The sequence below is a fragment of the Pyxicephalus adspersus genome, chromosome 1, assembly GCF_032062135.1.
Source record: "Pyxicephalus adspersus chromosome 1, UCB_Pads_2.0, whole genome shotgun sequence".
NCBI lineage: Eukaryota > Metazoa > Chordata > Amphibia > Anura > Pyxicephalidae > Pyxicephalus > Pyxicephalus adspersus.
Window position 1 is genome coordinate 47,248,048 of NC_092858.1, and position 18,184 is coordinate 47,266,231.

Consider the following 18,184-nt stretch of genomic DNA (forward strand, 5'->3'; position numbering starts at 1 on the left):
TGACTTCTTTGTAATTAGTTCTATAAATATACTGAATATAGAATAAATTGGCATTAAGTTTTTCAAAAATTTAATTTTGTATACGTAGGCATATCTAGTTTAATTCTGCTTAATTTTCATGTTTCATTAGTATTCCATGAGGTTATAATTGAGGTCATTATTTCAAAAACTAGAGCCAATGTAGCAATACCAATTCCAATGTTTGGAATCTGTGCATTAAACATAACCTAAAATGACTTTTATCTGTTTGGCAAGAAAATGTTTGTTGAACAGTATAATAGTAGGTATATAGGATTTAATTTTTTGGCCAGGTACACTTTGAAATATGGGTTAAAGTTACAGTAAGATTAGAGTCAGAGTCTAGACAGCTATGGTCAACTTTGACCTATATATATATCTTTATTCACTTGGTTAGTACTCCTGATAGTAGAAATAGGAAAAGAGTCATTTCTAAATTTTACATTTCTTTGAGCAGACCTGTTTATTGCATCATTTTTGTCTTTCCTGGTAGAATGTCTCTTGTGGTGCCTGTGGCTTGTTGAAGTCTCCTGATCACTGTCCTCTGAGGAATCTGAACTGTGGCTGTACTTGTAGCCAGGAGGCAATACAGGACCTGCAACTATAAATAACAATTCATGTTAGGATATCAGCATGGCCATGTGACCTAGATCAAGTCCGCAAGATTCCCAAATGCCATAACTGTTAGGAATCTAGAGCTAGTGATATGAAGTTTTACCATGCCGCCTTAGCCTGTCTAATGAATTAAACATGCCATAATGGAGTGCAGAGGCTGGGATGTTAAATTGTATGACAAGCTAAAAGGGGTGTTGATATGATGTATTATAAATAATAAATATTCCACAATTTGTGAAGCTCTGGTCACAGGAACAATTAAAAAAAATGATTTGACTGGACCTGGTTCCTAGAATGTCATTTCTACCTAAAAGGTGACTTATCAAGGAAAATAAAATCTTAAATGTGTTTTAATATGTTAGTAAATGATAGAAATAGCCATTTTTTATAGCCAATATACTAGGCTTCAAAAATGTTCAGGGAATAGTTAATTCTACGTGGATATTATTGAAAGAAGATAAAGCTTGGAGCATTGTTTTCACAAATAAAACCAATGTCAAGAAGCCCAAAGATGAATAAGCAATAAAAAAATATAGCTTTTAGGTACAGACTTCATTCTGCGATACACTTATGAAACAGAGTTCTCATTGGCAGCTTGTCTATACCGCAGGGACACTTCACATTCTGCTGTTACTAGCACAATTTATTTATTATGTGCTTGGCACAAAGCCTTGAAACATCTGCTCCATGAGATGCCAAAACACATGATATGAAGCTAACCTGAGGAAGTAATTCACTCCCACTGACAGATAAAATAACTACAATGTTTGATAACTACTGATTTATAAGAACAACGTGTTGATACCTTTTATTCACCCATTGAATACATATACAAGGATTTTTTAAATAAAGAGAAAAAGAACATTCATATGGTGCCCCACAGTGACCAGAATCCTATTCATGCATTGCTGGAGAGAGATTACAAGAAGAAAACAAGGCAATTTAAATGAGACTTCCCTATTTCTTCTAGTATCCTAATTTATCAATCTCACAATCCCCAAACTGTTCAAGCACAAAATACAGCCACACAATAAAAACCCCAAATCCATATAGTCATTCTCAGATTAGGTATATTTGTTCACAAGACCTGCAGTGGACAAGGGCAAACAAGAAGAATTAGGTGAGAGAACGGATTTACATTTGTATCTCTACATGGTAAGGATGAAACTGAATTTGTCCAAGCGTTCTATACTTAAGGAGGGGATTAATGTTCAGGTTTGGCTGAAAGACCCCCTACAAAATACAGTGGTACCTTGGTATAAATCCTTAATCTGTTTCAGATCCTTGGATTTATACCAAACATGACTTATACCAAACAAATGTTTCCCATTATAAATAAAAGGAAAATGATTAACGTGTTCCCATGAAAAAAAATCTCATTGTTTTGGCATAATATACATTGATGGGGCTGTATGAAATAATTTAAACACTGCTTAATACTAAAATACATAAATACAAAAGCAATTAGATTAAATAAATGAAAACTTAACCTCACTTTACCTTGCTGAGAAGAGTCGAGTGCCTACTAGGATGGTGCTGTGAAGGGAGGAGGAGGAGATGTAATGTAATTCACAGAGAGTTATAGAGCGGGTTGTTCACTGAATGGTGGCAACTGGTGTACTGACGCTCGTGGGCAGTTGTGGCTTTGTCTTGAGAGAGGTAAATAAGGGTAGCACGTGGTGTTAGGACTCATTTTGACCCATACAAGTTCTAGCACAAAGGTTGTATACCAAGCAAGATTTTTCGTGTTCAAACAGGACTTATACCAAGTTGGACTTATTCCAAAGCGGACTTATACCGAGGTACCACTGTAGATCACATGACTTATTGCCTAGGTTTCTGGCAAATTTAGCTACAAGGACGGATAACTTTAAATAAAACTCAGGTTTAGATCATTTTAGATTTTTACTTACTGGTGTTGAACTTAAACTAAGAATACACAATCTGAACATTTTCAGAGGTGCATTGCACGAATAGCCATGTGAGGAGCTAACCTTTGAAAGCCTGGTGTCCCCCCAAACCTTTCCAACCCTTCAAAAAAATACTTATACCCATCTGATAATCCATGTTATTGCCATGATCAAACAAAGTCACCCATTAGCTTGTGTCCAATGCAGACACATCTATGTACTTTGCCTGGCCACCCTCATGCACTGAAGTTCTGTGGGAGCTGTGGTGTATATATTTCAACAGTTTTCGGAAAAATCTGATAAATAAAAAACACTATGTGTTGTTGTGTGTTTTGAAATTTGACACGCTGGAGAGCTTACAGATAGGCGTACCAGCTTCACCTTTTTGTATAGAAGGACTCTTGTACCTGGGCCTGTATCCTGGACATGCTAGATGTGTAAAACCGTCTTAGAACCCTCCCAGAATGATCGTTCTCTCAGAGGCAAACCCGAGCACAACCAGCAACTTAAGTTTACCCCTCTTTTTAAAGGGTGGAATAAAAGCCACTTATTACTTGGCTATGTTACAAACACAGTAATGGATACATTTTATCACCTGTCCCTTTTGCAAAAAAAATCCTGCTCCTAATTTTTGAATGCAGAACTATAATTCCACTTTAAGAAGCCTGGGGATTAGGCATTCTACTATGAACCTTTTTCCTTCCATAGTCTCCACTTTCTTCCTACTTTATATCTACTTTGGCAATTCACTTATTGCCTTGTCTGTAGTACAGTAATACTCCACTTTACTCCTCTACATCCTGTTCTCTGAAACTTAATGTTAACATTATGTGTTATTTTCCTTGTCACTCCACGCTATACTTCTCTGATTTACATTCTTAACCAGTCCAGTTTAGATTAGCCTTTTGGCGTACTCTTATTCCCTGCTTGATTTTTTTTTTTTAAACAAAAGCCCCTGTTTCATAAGCTATTACTTGTTGTCCTTTACAAAAACTAAAATATATTCTCTTTTGTTGCTTGTAGTGTACGTATCTTGTATAATTGTCATGACATCATTTCATTTTGCTTGGTTTTAAATAAAGAATTTATAAAAGAAAAACTGTAGAAATGTTGACAAGTTAATCCAAACTAAAACCTCTAAATTTATAATGTAGACACATTATGACTAACAAGAAATATTCATACAGCCAGTTTAATATGACCTCAAACTAGCAAGATAACAAAAAAAAAAAAAAATCGAAATACCATGCAGCAAATGTAGAGACATTAAACTGTAAAAAAAAAATTCCTATGATATATCAGAACAATAAATTAAAACTCCACAAAAGATACATGAATTATCCCTTTACAATGCCTACGTGTAACTTATATTTGTTTATATTATGTTTGATTTTGTATTTCCAAAACTTTAATGTGGTATTCTGAAAAGTAGTAGTACCTCCAACACTTGTTAGAAACTCTTGGGTTACTGCTGGATTAAAAACATGGGTTAGGTGATCAGACCGGAGTGATGTGAGTTTAACCCCTACCTCGGTGTCTCTTATTCAGAGATCTTTGTCATCATGAACATTGCGCTGGTACACTTCTGCCCTCTGCAGCTAGCCGACTGTTGCTGAACTCATGGACTTTAGCCAGTAACTAAACCTGACTGTCAGAGAAGGCATGAGCAATGCTTGGGCTGAAAACCTTGTTGTGCTAGTGGAAAAGTATGACACCCAAGTAACGCTTTTGACAATGAAAGATCTTAAGTCTGTCTGTCACTGGGATTTCATTAAAATCTTTGGTGAAAAGAAAAGTAAATGCTTTCTACACAAAGAACCTGGAAGACAGTTATTGATTTGGAAGGCCTGTTGGAACAGCTTAGCACTGAATGCAGTCTATAGCCTTTCCCCAGGGACTTGGTAACTAAAACTATTTATTTTTGTAAAATTTACAATATACAAAGACAACAACCATGGCTGATGCAAACATGTAATATAAGCCAGGTATGTCTACACAGAGATCAGCCAAGCTCTTAAAAAGACAGCATGACTAGCTCAGAAAAAATGACCCAAGAGAATATAATATCATTGTGCTTAACTAGTGCTTTAATTAAAGAAGAATTCCATTGCTGAGATCACTTCTCAAAAATGATCAGTTCTAATGCAGATCCTCTTGCCTCAAACCTTATAATCTAAAATATTTACAAAATCTCAGCCCAGCAGCAGCTCTAGCTGCATTGCCATATTCAGCAATCCCAGCCCTCCTCCGTGGTTAGGGTCACCTGAAGTAGTAACAGAGACTATAGCACAGTCTCTCATTCCAAGTATTGGCAAAACTTCTTGTGGAAACTTAATTTTGAACCCCTTTGCAATGTTAAAAGACATCTACACATTCACTAGACAGAAGTACTGAGCTCCCTAAGAACAATCTTATACACCAAGCCCCAGAAATGAAAGATCAATGGACTAAATGGACATCAATCCCATCAATGATTTAGTTTCATCTTTTTCTAACTGATTGTTCTTAAATTTCACTGAAAAGAGATATACTTCTAGGATAGTGGACCTATGTTAGAACAGTTTATGTGTAATAAAATTACTTTATAATAAACACTTTGGCCATAAAAGCCCTATTCTTCCTCTTCATATTGATCCATATATGAGATATTGCCTTTTCTCCCCTTTTCCTGCTCCAAGCATGTTACTGGTTAGTGAAAGGTATTTGAAATAAATCTATAGTTTGCCCATTCTGGTAAAAGCAACTAGTAGTTCATTAGATAAATATCGCATCCAATGCCAATTCTTGGCTTTCCGTGCATTCCCATGCTACAATGTTAGCCCATCAGAACCAATAAAAAGAGTCCTTATAAACTTGTTGGTCAGCAATAAATTTTTATTTTATAATTGGCTTGTGTATGTAGTGACAGAAGGGGATCCTTAAGGAGCCTTTCCTGCTGTAAACTGAACCCTGATTAGGGCCCATTGGGCAGGCAAACTAGGTGCACTCTCAAGCTTTTGTGTGTGTCTTGTGGATGTACTCATTGGTTAGGATGCATTTCATCAGTCACTCATGTCATATTCTTACCTGAGACGGGCCCGACTGTTTGCATCGGGCAAGAATCATGTGACGTGTGTACTCATATAGTGCACGATTCTGTACATGCTGTATATATAAATATATACAAATGAAGACAAACGATGCAAGAAGAGACGTGTACAGGAGAAAGTGTATCACAAAATAATCCACTATCACCGAAGGACCCACCAGAAGGGTTACTCGTTTTCATTGTTTGTTTCCAATGACAATTATTGCACGTGTGTTTGCAGCCTTAGTTTTGAGCACAGGGAGCTTTTATCATTTGTGGTGTAGATCTAATTGCCCTGACCAGAGAGCTTCTTACATGCCGATGATTAGCTTGATTGAATCAACAATTATATTTTTCTTTTGGTGTTTAAACAGCATTGTGTATCCATAAGGGCACCATATTGGTCTGGCAACTGACTTATTGCAGGAAGACAGAGTTCTTTATATGATGAAGTAATTGGTATTCCCCAGGATTGCAACAGATGTAAATGTTGGTGGAAAGAATTATCAGTAATAAAGAGCAGGCTGCTATGCAGATAGAGAAGAAAATGTTTTCAAAAACAATCGCAACTGCACCCCTTCTCCTCCCTAAGGCTGAGTACACACAAGCAATAATCCATGAAAGATCATTCGATAATTGTTAACAAAAAAGGTGCACAACGACTGATCAATGATGATTCGTAATCTGTTGTGTGTATGGTCGTTCAGTGATCGTGGATTTTTCCTATGATACACTTTCTCCTGTACTGTCACTTCCTGCATCGTTTCAACGATCGTATCTAGAGTGTGTACATTATTGGTGGAATATATTTGAACGATCATATCCTTACAGCATGTACAGTATTGTGCACAATACAATCATTCAAAAAAATCGGGAATAATCGTGGATCATGCATTTTCAAGGTTCAGGTGCCCTTTTAGCTGGGCGCACCACCCGCCACTTTTTAGCACCCACCCGGCTGTTTTTGGGTGGTTACTGAAGCATTTGGTCACAATACAGGTGCTGCCACCCGCCTAAAATTTCTTCCCACCAGGCTTAAAAAAATTTCTGGGTTGAGCACTGCATTTTCAAAGGTTAATTATTGCACATGTGTACCTAGCCTTAGCCTTACATTTTCTCCTGCCTGCAGACCAACGCAGTCACCGGTCCTTTTTTATTGCAGCAACAGTTATGGGTGGTCCTTGTTTCTGCACACCATGGTGCCCATGTAATGAGGAATAACTACCTGGCCACTATAATGTCCAGCACTCACTCAATAACCAGGATGGGATCAGCACTATACTAAACGGCATTGTAGTTTACAGGGAGCAGCACAGGAGAGGAGGTGAGTATTGCAGCCAGGTCCGCTTTTAATGCTCAGAGTTGCTGTTTCTCACATACATGCAGAGCACTTTGATACTGAAATTAGAGTTTTAGGAATAAACCTACAAAGACAACCCTGACATGTGAAACATACAATCTGCAAAGGTTAGTGGAGCTTTGAACCTCACAGCCAATCAAATTGCAGTAGAAGATGACAGCTGTAATCTGATTGGCCACTTTAATTAAGCACTTGTATGCCAATTTACACTGCGCCCCCTCATATAGTCTACTGCCGTAATTCCCCCGGTCTCACCCTCCTCCTGATCGTCCTCATCGTTAGCAGTACGAAATCCCGGAGGTAAAGCTGGACCAATTATGTCCCGGGACATCTTGAACTAAATTAAGCGCAGGAATCTGACGTCACTATAATGCGACATTTCCGGACCCTGTTCTGAAATAGCAAATCAAAACCTGTATGGATAATAATTCTCTAATAGGATGATGGGATTTTTGTTGTCATGATTATCACCAGGCAGCTCAGAATTTAATGAATTTAGAACGCCGGGCTCCCGCTGATTATAAGAACGTGACGTAACCAGTTCATGCCAGCACGTGACTTCAGATTTCCGCCATTTTTTAATCGGGCAAACCTTTATTTTGGTTGTATTTTATCCTGTGTTTCTGTAATTTAGATTGAACATGTTAGTGTGCGTTGGTTAGGGAATTATACGCGGGTTATAGATGTGTCAGTGGACAACGTAAGCTGAAGGCTGCGTGTTTTGGTATAGACCGGAAGTGAAAGGAGCACGCACGTTGTCATTCCGCATGTTTCAAGCATGGAGCAGGAGAGTGCTCCTTATCCGTCTCCAGTGCTTCGCCCCCCGATGTTTGCAGCACCCCCAGACTCGGGGTCTCATGGATCCTGGCCCCCAGCACCACCACCCTCCTATGGGCACTGGCCGCCTTCTCAGAACCCCTGGCATGGAGTATGGAACCAGTGTGCCCCCCAGACCGGGTACTACCCTAACATGCCTCGAGGTAGGTGATGAGAACTTCTTTCCTACAATGCCCGGATCACTAAGCCTTGTTACTGGTGGTAAGAAGCAATTTACTAGCCTGAAGGGCACATTCTATCCTCTAACGTGTGCATTAGAAGCTGCAGAAAATCAGATCCACCCTAGCACTGCTTTTTCTAATCTACTTGATTTATGAATAGTACTTCTGTGCCTGGGATTATGTTACAATGCATTGCCATGTCCTACTACCAATCATCATCTGATCATTTGATAATCTGTTCTGAACATTTTCTGGCTTGCCAACATAATCTGGTTTGCCATTAAAACACCTTTTATTCTATAGGTTTATTAGCATGTTAATAAGAGGCAGCGTAAAGCCTGGGGGGACAAAATATGACCCCAGCTTTTATTTTAGATTAGACTTTAGACTTTTGGAAAAGTTGTGAATGTTTTTATTCCTGTGTGTGACCATGTTGGGGAGATTCAGTCCTATTGTCCTGATTACCTATGTCACAAGGAATGACAGTGAAATCCAAAAGTTTGGTTTGTTACCAGTGCAAGCGCCCCTGTTTATTTATTATTATTATTAATATTACTACACAGTATTTATATAGCACTGACATATTACGCAGCGCTATACAAAGTCCCTAGTAATGTCACTAGCTGTCCCTCAAAGGAGCTCACAATCTAATGTCCCTAGTTAGATGATGACCCTGCCTTCTAAGGCTTGGCATTTGGCCCTCCTGGTTTGTGCACTGTTACATGGGGGTAGCATTGTGCTTCCCCATACTGGAAGCAGCCCCCCTTTTTAGATCCTGTGTTTATGGATTTTTGGCTTGTCTCACTGGCACCAGTTCTATAGACATTTAAAATTCATATGGGTTTAAACTTTAGTTGACCTGCTTTGAATTCCACATCAAGCAGATTCTGCATTCCCAGCAGATGGCGCTGTGTTTGTTTTCATTTATAAGATATTACACGTTTATAGGTAATTAAACCAAACACAGCACCACCCAGTGGAGGAATTGAGTAACACCTGCTATTAAACCAATGTTTAAAACCAAAGTACTGAGTACTTCACGGTCATAGATGTCAAATGAAAGCTGAAAGCAGGGGAAGCCTTGGGGGTTGTTAACCTCACACTACTACCACACTGAGGCAAATTAGCTTACTAGAGTAAAAAAAGTGTTTCACAAGTCTACATAAATGGCTACATAACACAATTTGATATGAATGTGAGTGAGAAGAAATTATTATGGGGCAGTTTTTTTAGAGTTCGCTAAACTGATGAGCCCTAAAGATTGTAAAGCATCCCATATGGACAATATTGGATATCATAGATCGATGCATTGTTGTGGTTACACATCATTTTTTAGCTTTACCATGTTTGATATCTGTTCCATTTTGCAACAAAAAATTGAATTTTGTGTTTGTTTGCAGTAGCACACGTATCACATTGCACCAGTATTTTCCCTACCCCTTTTTTAGCCGGACACACCACCTGACACTTTCAGCAAGCACCTGGCTGTTTTTGGGTGGCTCTTGAGATTTAGGTCACAATTTAGGGGCTTCCACCCGCCTACAATTTCTTCCCACCCAGCTTAAAAAAGGATGTGGGTGGGGGCTTTTTCTCTGTTACTGCCCTTGAAGCTGGAAAGCTGCTACCGCACTCCCACTACCCCAAAGCTGTAAGCTTTTAATACCTCCAGTGTTAGAGGTGGAATTTCATTTAAGCTAGGTACACACGTGCAATAAATGACATTAGAAAAAAACGGCTAACGATTATGCACACTTTTTTTGAATGATTGTATTGTGCACAATTCTGAACATGCTGTAATGATACGATTGTTCAAATATAATCCATGTACACACGCTAGGACCTGCCAGGACGGTCGTTTATTTCCAGCGACAATCCTCGTTCATCAGCGTCGTTGTGCACTTTTTTTGTTAATGATTATCGGACGAGCTGTGGTTAGTCATTCGTTTCCAACAATAATTATTGCAGGTGTGTATGCAGCTTTAGATACTCTAACTTATGAATGTCACATCCTGGGGTCTGGGGTCCTGGGTCATACCGACCATTCTCCTGTCCCGCAGACAATGACCCTGGTCATGCAAAGGTTAGGGATAGGTAAGACAGGGCCCAGCATGTGCAGTACAGGAAAGCGTTTTGTAAAATAGGATGTAAACACAATGACGCCAATTTGTTAATTACTTTTCTCCAAGCCAGTCCTAAATCCATGGCTGTACACATGAGCTGCCACTACCGACTTTTATACCAGAGGAGACTAGCAGACAAAACAGAAATTGGGTATCGCCAGACTTCATAACACTAAGGGCTCTATTTATAAAAGCCACCCACTGACATGGAAGAGTATTACATTACTCTGCCAGTCACTACAGCACAGGCACTCGACAATGGTAATTGGATAATTTCCCACGGTACACCTAAAGATCTCTCACGGCACACTAGTGTGCCACGGAACAGTGGTTGAAAATCACTGCTTTAGTGTAATGACAGTTTCTGCCATCATCATATCATGCCCATGAATCGGGATCCTTTTGATGACCGTCTGGTTTTTATTTCAAAGGTGTGGGTGCTGCTTTTTTCTATGGTTCACTAACACATTCAACTGATATCACTGCATAGATTCCCTACATTATCACTTGAACCAGTAAATCTGGATTTTAGTTTTAGACGGATACACCCTTGCACTAATACAGCCAATAAAACAAATCTGAGAATATAGTCAATATTGACCTTTGGGGGTTCTGTACTATGCTGTTGGATAGTTCTTTTGGAATGCTCTAAAAATACAGTATTTCCTAGCGTTGACACTTATTGGTAAATTTATATATTGCATTTAATACACTTCCCCCCCCCCCCCCAAAAAAAATGACATTGTGGGAAAATTTGCTGCTAAAATCCCTGTTTGTCCCCCTATCAGTCAGCCAACGTTTACTATTTTAAGGCTGCCAAAGACATGTTATGTGCTCGGTATTATGTTAACTGGTTCATTTCTATGAATTAGTATGTCATTACTTAAGGCTCCGGTATTTGCATAAGTTACCTTTATTTTATCATCCTTTTAATTTAAAATAACTATTTGAAGCACATATAAATGTGACAGTAAATCCTATTCCTTAATACAGAATTAATCAACATTTTCAAGAATTTAACACTGCAATAACAAGAAACCCTCAATATGTCTTGCTTAACTTGGAATATTGCACAAATATGAGTCTGTTGTATTTAGCTATGTTTTACTTTACAGGTTGAAAAAATATTGTGGTAAAAAATATTATCGGTATTGATATATGAAGGAATATCTGGAGGCAATATATTTGCCAGAAATCAGGTAGAAGACCCTTTGGGGTAGAAATTTTCTAGCTCCATGGATTACCCAGAGAATGTATAGCCTAATTATTTAGCCTGGCAGCAAAACACACGATTAATTAAGGCTGGGGGAACTTGCAATGTTTATGGATTCAGTTTACAAGTTCCACAAGCTCCTAATAATTTGACTTCAACAGCATATGCATGTTGTATTTCTAACGCTTGCCGTTCTGTTGATTTATATAACCAGTAGTATCCATAAGATCCGTGGATTAAAATGTCATCCAAATTATCATGGCATGTCTAATGAGAAATGTCATGTGGATCACAACGCTTCTATATCCACGGTTCTTTTTGCAATTCGAAAAAGGATTGGTTACTATGGAAACAAGTGACCGGAGGCTTGTGAAATATATAAGGAAAGGATTGTTACCGTTAGATAACTAATGTCATTTATCTGCCTTTCATCATCTGAAATCCAATTTCTTTCTTACAGGTGGGCCTCAGCAGTATGGTCATGGAAGCCATATGCAATTAGGAAACGGTTCTTATGGAAACCAAGGACCTAGGGTAATAAACTCAAATAATATTAAACAAAAAAAAATGTTTTGTTTGTGTGTTACATGGTTGTGTGTGTTTGTTCATCTGCTAAGACTGAAACTTCTGCAAAAAGTAAGGAAAAGCTTTTGCATTATTGTTAGCTTACGGAAAGCAGTGGCTTTGTAGTTTGCAATTTATTTCCAATGCCTTTTTGTTTTTGTAGTGCAAGTTAGAAAATAGAAATTATATTTAAAGTAAACTAAGGCACTGGCAGAGGAAACAGCTCCTGATGGTTGGACTTAGCCACCCAACCAGTGTGCTGCTTCCAAATAAACCAGTTTTTAAACATCTCGCTTACCCTTTATAGCCCCCTTTATAGCCTATCGGCTCCCATGGATGAGACTTTCTGCAAGTGCATTGCTGCACATTATACTTCAAAGCACAGCTACCTGTGTGGCTGTAAGTTGTAATACTGACTCTGTTCATTGCAGTGCACAAAAACAGATGAAAATTTGTGCAGCGATGGGTTGACAAAACAGCCTGATGTGCAACGTGTAATTGAGAACATCATATATAGTTTTCTACATAATGTCTGATGTCGTTGCATATCACATGCTATGTGAAGTTCAGTAAATAGCGTGTGTGTGCGTGTAATACATATACAGGTAGTCCCCAGGTTAAGGACATCAGACATACGAACAGGGCTTCCCTGCTGTCTGTTTGCAAAAGGAGGTTTGGGGAGGGGAGGGGGCGTTGGTTTGCATGACTTGCAGAAGAAATCCTTTGCTAAACACAGCTTAGGTTGTGGGTGATCTTAATGTGATCTTAGAAACTCTGCAGTTGTTTCTTTTTTGCATATCAAAGCACAGCTTGTTCTAGAAGTTAATGGATGTCTAGGCTCTATAAAGTTTTTTTTTTTGTGAGGATTTTATACAGTAACTGACACCACGCTGCCTAATAATATGTTGAGACAAACATCTGTCCTACCTGCGTTTATTAAAATAATGTACCTGTTCTGACTTACATACAAATTCAACTTAAGAACAAACCTACAGATCCCATCTTCTATGTGACCTAGGGACTACTTGTAGATTTTTATAGTAGATTATCAGTGGCAGCACACATTTTATTTAGGCTAGTAAATAAAATGTATTAGGGGAATGTATTGATTTTATTCAGCAATCTTAATTTTGTGCAAAGTTTAAAAGAATGTTTGTTAGACAGTTTGCATGCATGTTATGGTTTGAGACTGCCTTTGTATGAACGAGACCCTGATATTTTGTTTGCTTTGCACTATTAGAAAAAACGGAAGAAGGAACCAGATTACACACATTACTGTGATACATGTGACAGAGGCTTTCGCAACCAGGGAAAGTATGATGAGCATGTCTCGCAACATGTGAAGGTAAATTTGTGGATGCGGCATATAAAGGTTTAATTTGATGTACATACGTATAGCAGCCTCCAAGCTATGATAAAACCGCCTTGTTCTTTAGCCCGTATCTTCTTTTGTCAGCTCCAACAAATATGCTCATTTGTGGTTCCTGAGTTTCAAACTGTTCCAGGCAGAAAAAAAACATTTGATCTAGTTGTTATTTGTTAAAAATCATTACATTTATTTTATATATGTAAATACAGTTGGTGATCTATTTATAAATGTTTTCAGCTGTGATTGACACAATTGAATTAAAGATGTGTGAAAATAAAAAAATTTAAATATGCTTTCCAATAGCACTGATCTCCTCCTCCAAGGTTTTTTAGAGTCCATAGTTAAATCGCTGTCTGCTTCCTAGAGGAACTTACAATTTGTCTCTAACGTAACTTGGGGGACAGGCAATTAACCTACTCAGTTGTTTTTTGGTAAATGCGGGGTAGGGGGATACACAGTGTTTGGATAGTTGGAAAATGTACAGAAATAAACTCAGTTTTCTGTCTTTGAATGTTATGATTTTTCATTGTACACTTTTTTTTAAAAATTTATATAAATGTCCATAGTGCCAGGAAGCGGGCTGCAGTTTCAGCGCACATGAGAAGCTGGTACAATTTCACTGGAAAAATGTAAGTTGTATTTCTGGTTGTTTGTATGTTTGTTTGCTAGAAGAAATAGACTTTGCAGTGACTGGATTGGATGTACAGATAATTTACATTGTTAAGTTCTGCACACCAGCTTTGTGAACTAAAATCTCTCAAATAACTGCTGGCTAATATGTAGAAGTACTACATGTATAGCAAATATATTATTTGTTGTTTATTCAATGTTAGCATTTTATTTAATGGTTTTGTTGTACATTTTTCTTTTACAGCCTACATATCTCCTGATTTTAAGATTAATCTGTGTGGTATACTGAGACATTGTGATCACCACATATCTTGTATATTTCTAATCATTGTGCCTTATCATTAGTGATGGGCAGACCAAAAGGTTTACTCTCCCTGCAATATGTTGGGAAGCACTATAATATTTCTTTTATTTGAAGAAAAACTAATTTGTACGTTACAGAACAAAATAAAACACAAATAAACCCATAAAGAACAGCATATGAGTGCCTATTGGCATTTGATTTTATTGGCCCTAGTTTGAACTACCTTCTAAGAAATTAAGCCTGGTAATCTACGTCCCTGTCCTTCTCTTACTTAAAAATATCCAATAGGGTGAACTGGTCTCAACTATCCATTAACATTTAAAAAAATATATAGTCAATAGAAAAAATTCAGGTCCATTCTTTGTTAGTACCACATCCCCTGATTGGTACACCAAACAAAAAAAAATACATATTTATTAATGCATGTCCATAAAATGCATTTTCATTTTCAAGGTATGTGAAAATTACAGTTTATTAGGTATCTATACAAAGCATGTTGCTCTCAAGAAAATGTTTTTGATCTGTATCTATTGAAAGATGGCATGTTTTGTACTGTTCTGCAAACATTCCTATTTTACCAAAATTACTATACTTAAGTTCCTTTTGTGTCATTGTCCCCAACCTTCCCATATTGTATTGTGGTGATACACATGTTTAATTAAATGGGCTTGTAAATCTATATTTTTCAGATGCATGGACCTGGGGCCAAGCGAATTAAGCTGGACACACCAGATGAGATTGCCAAGTGGAGAGAAGAGCGAAGAAAGTAGGTTAACACCTGTACTCATTTAGTACTGCCATTCCAGCCATTTATTAGCCTTTCATGCCTTATTTTTTTTCCCCACTATAACAATAGTGTATGTGGGTAGGTAGCCTTTAAAAACTACACCCCCCCCCCCAATATGTCTGATTTGTTAGAGACCTGGGCTTAATTTTGGAATCTCTGGTTAATCACCACAATAACTTTTTCCATTGCTGTATAAAACAAACATTTATTTACCTAAACAGTAAAACTAAATGTTGACAGCACACAGATCACCTAAATCAGTTTATGACCTGCAGAAGTTTAGTTAGATGTTCCTAATACAATTCTATTAACACACACCAGGGGCAGAGTAAGTAAAAAGTGTTCAATGTACATACAAGCCTGTGTTTTGGATAGGGGTAAATAATCCAGGAACACAGAGCAATCACAGCATACAAATCTGAATGAGCTGCACACTGTCAATATCACATGTTAGCCATAGTTACTGCGCTCAGTGACAGTATACAAAAAAGTACATGGAGCATTTAAAAGCACATCACACAAGAACACACAGCAGGACATAAGCAAGGTGTGTTTGGACTGCTATTAAAAATGCATGGAAATCCTGTGCACACAAAGGACTTGTGGGAATAGGCCATTACTGAGTATGAGTGCAAACTGCTTAACCACTGGGAAGAACAAAGTTTTAGAAATTAAATCCAATTAAAAAAGTGATGGTGCCATCTTGGCCAATAGCCATTTAGGGGTAAAAAATGTATATGCGAACTGAGAAAAAAAACTATATTGGCATCTTTGACAACTATCATCTAAGCAGTCCTTAAATATAGCATACTTTTATTTGCACTAGTGGGTAGAAAACTTTGCAGTATGTTTGATTCACAGTTTTAAAACATTTTCCTAATTGATCTTCTTTTTGGCATAAGATTAAATCAGGTCTAGTCCCTCTTTAAATACAGGAGTTTTTATTGCTGGCTTGCTTATGCATATTTCAGGGCTATGATCTTTATTCTTTACTCACTACTTTGTGAGTGACTGACCTGGAACAAGCATGAATATTCCAGAATATTGACTATAGTGCACATCATAAAAATGATGGTCTCTAAATACAAGTTGATATTTTATTTTGGGCAATTCAGTATATCAAGCTTCTAATATATATAGAATTATATATATTATGATAGTTATGAAGTCTGTTCTATAATATTTTTGCATACATATAATGCATGTAACCAGACTTCTCCTAAATAAGCATTAGCTGGTTATCAGTTTTTGTCAGAGGTAGAATACTCCCCTGCTGTTTTCTGTTTCTTAACCTGCATACACACGTGCAATTATTGTCGTTGGAAAGGATCGGCGGGAACCATTGGACGTGTGTATGTAACTTCAGAGACTTTAGTATAGACAAAAGTTCCAATGGCTGTCAGCAGAGCTTTTAGTGTTTGTATAGCAGAAACCTTCGGTTTGGATTAGGTAGGAAAAAGATAAAACCCCCTGTGAGTTTAATTTGTTGTCCTATTAGGAATTTTTCTTCTCTCTTCCTATCTGGAATTGTCAAAGGAAGTCTTTACCAAATGAGGGGAAAATGTAGCCTATGATCCAAAACCCTATTTATCAGGCATGTGAAATCCAAAATATCAGACTGTGCAATGCAGATCCTTATAAATTGCAGCAGTCCTGCAAGAGCCCTAGGGGTTCTGCACACACAAAAATTTTTGCAAATCCATAGTTGTGAGGAATAACTAGATTTGTTGTAGAAGAGGTTTGTCAATTATTATGTGCATAGGTTTAATTTGTGTTTATTTTAGGTCCTTGGCACCGATGGTGAAACATCATATTACTATGCAACAGTAACTCATATTTACATTGCCCTTTTATTGCATCTGTTGAATTCTCTGCTGAAGCCAAATCCAACAGTTATTAGCATAACTCTGTGTTTTGTTAAACTGCAGAAACTACCCAACATTACAGAACATTGCAAGGAAACTTCAGCTCCAGAAGGAAAAAGAAGAGCGAGGGGAGGTGCTGAAGACAGCTCAGTTTGGGTTGGTATAACATTCTATCTAGCAGCTGTTGTGATCTCGTCAATTCTCTAATCTGATGGAAGTGAGGGCTTGAAGCATTGTGATTAGAAAACTGCTTCTTGTAAATTCCTTTTCCTTTTTCCCAAAACGATAACATATCACACATAACGGATACTGACATGAATGTTTTATCTTTCTGTGTCCTCTATTGCCATTTCATTTGAATGTTGTATCAGAATTAATTTCTAGAGTACAGTATTACACAAAGTTGTGGTGTGCTGCAAAAAAAAAGCAACATCTATTTTTTTTAATAAGGTAGCAGTAGAGGAAAACTATAGTAGATGAACTGTGTAAATCAGAAAAATGCTTTTCTACCTTTGCCTAATCATGATGATGTAATATTGGTGGCAGGTGGCACAAATTCCACTCCCACTGATTCTCAGTTAATGGAGCAAAAAGACAACAAAATGTCAATCAGTCTGTTTAACCTACCAGAATAAAAATGAAGAAATAAAATTAGGAAATTTAGGCTGAAGAGAATGTTATTGACCCTAATTTTCTTTTTAGGAAAATGAAGGGGATGAGGACAGATCAACCAGGTGCAAATAAGAATAAGCGATCTTGGAAACACAAAAAACAAAAGAAGTTCCAAAAGATGTGTAACAGAAATGAGAAACAAGAAGCAGAGTGGGTAGAAGCTAAGCACGATAATGGTCCTGAAAAGAAAGTATCCAGTCATAGTAGTGAGAATGCTGTGAACCCTCTGGATATGCTGGTAGGCAGTGACTCAGGTAAGCTGTCCCTTCCATATGTACAAATTATGTATTGACAATGATAAAGTTGGATACCATTATTGTTTTCAGTGTGAAGGACAGCAATAATTATCTGCTCTGCATTTTAAAACATAAAAGAAGATAGAGATGTTACTTTCATGATGATTAAAGAGATCTTTAGTTTTTACTTTGTAGGCAGTATGATAAACCGCAAGCATAAATCCTGCTTGTCTGAATGTCCATGCATCTAAACTTGCTCACATGTGCAAATGTTAATCAAGAGACTGGCATCTGTAGCTATAAAATGGACATGTACCAAGCAAAAGGGCATTTAAAAAAAAAAAAACTCTATATGCATTACTGTCTTATGATGAAGGTGGGGTTTTTATGGGGGATAGTAATTGGCATCTGTTTTAGTTTTTTAGACTAGTCACTTACTAATGCCCAAGCTTTTTA

General features: G+C 37.5%; 2 protein-coding genes across 2 annotated transcripts in view; one reads left to right on the top strand and one right to left on the bottom strand.

The window, feature by feature from the left end:
* GPALPP1 (GPALPP motifs containing 1) overlaps positions 1 to 7,354 on the bottom strand; it is a 27,074-nt gene extending 19,720 nt beyond the window's left edge. Inside the window, exons 1-2 of the mRNA XM_072410082.1 lie at positions 7,226 to 7,354; positions 478 to 619 (exon numbers count right to left, since the gene is read on the bottom strand). Coding sequence (XP_072266183.1) covers positions 478 to 619; positions 7,226 to 7,301 — 218 coding nt within the window. The 5' untranslated portion in view covers positions 7,302 to 7,354. The remainder of the gene's footprint in view (positions 1 to 477; positions 620 to 7,225) is intronic.
* Positions 7,355 to 7,577: 223 nt separating this feature from the next.
* Positions 7,578 to 17,949, top strand: NUFIP1 (nuclear FMR1 interacting protein 1). Its single transcript, XM_072410093.1, has 7 exons — positions 7,578 to 7,950; positions 11,762 to 11,835; positions 13,106 to 13,210; positions 13,801 to 13,863; positions 14,858 to 14,934; positions 16,884 to 16,976; positions 17,523 to 17,949. The coding sequence occupies exons 1-7, from the start codon at positions 7,749 to 7,751 to the stop codon at positions 17,782 to 17,784; spliced, it is 876 nt and encodes a 291-aa protein (XP_072266194.1). The 5' UTR covers positions 7,578 to 7,748; the 3' UTR covers positions 17,785 to 17,949.
* Positions 17,950 to 18,184: the final 235 nt, after the last annotated feature.

Bases quoted from the DNA above. Each gene is read 5' to 3' on its own strand.
- NUFIP1 (XM_072410093.1), top strand. From the start codon at position 7,749: ATGGAGCAGGAGAGTGCTCCTTATCCGTCTCCAGTGCTTCGCCCCCCG. The intron at 7,951-11,761 runs GTAGGTGATGAG...TCTTTCTTACAG, and splicing joins CTACCCTAACATGCCTCGAG to GTGGGCCTCAGCAGTATGGT. The intron at 11,836-13,105 runs GTAATAAACTCA...TTGCACTATTAG, and splicing joins ATGGAAACCAAGGACCTAGG to AAAAAACGGAAGAAGGAACC.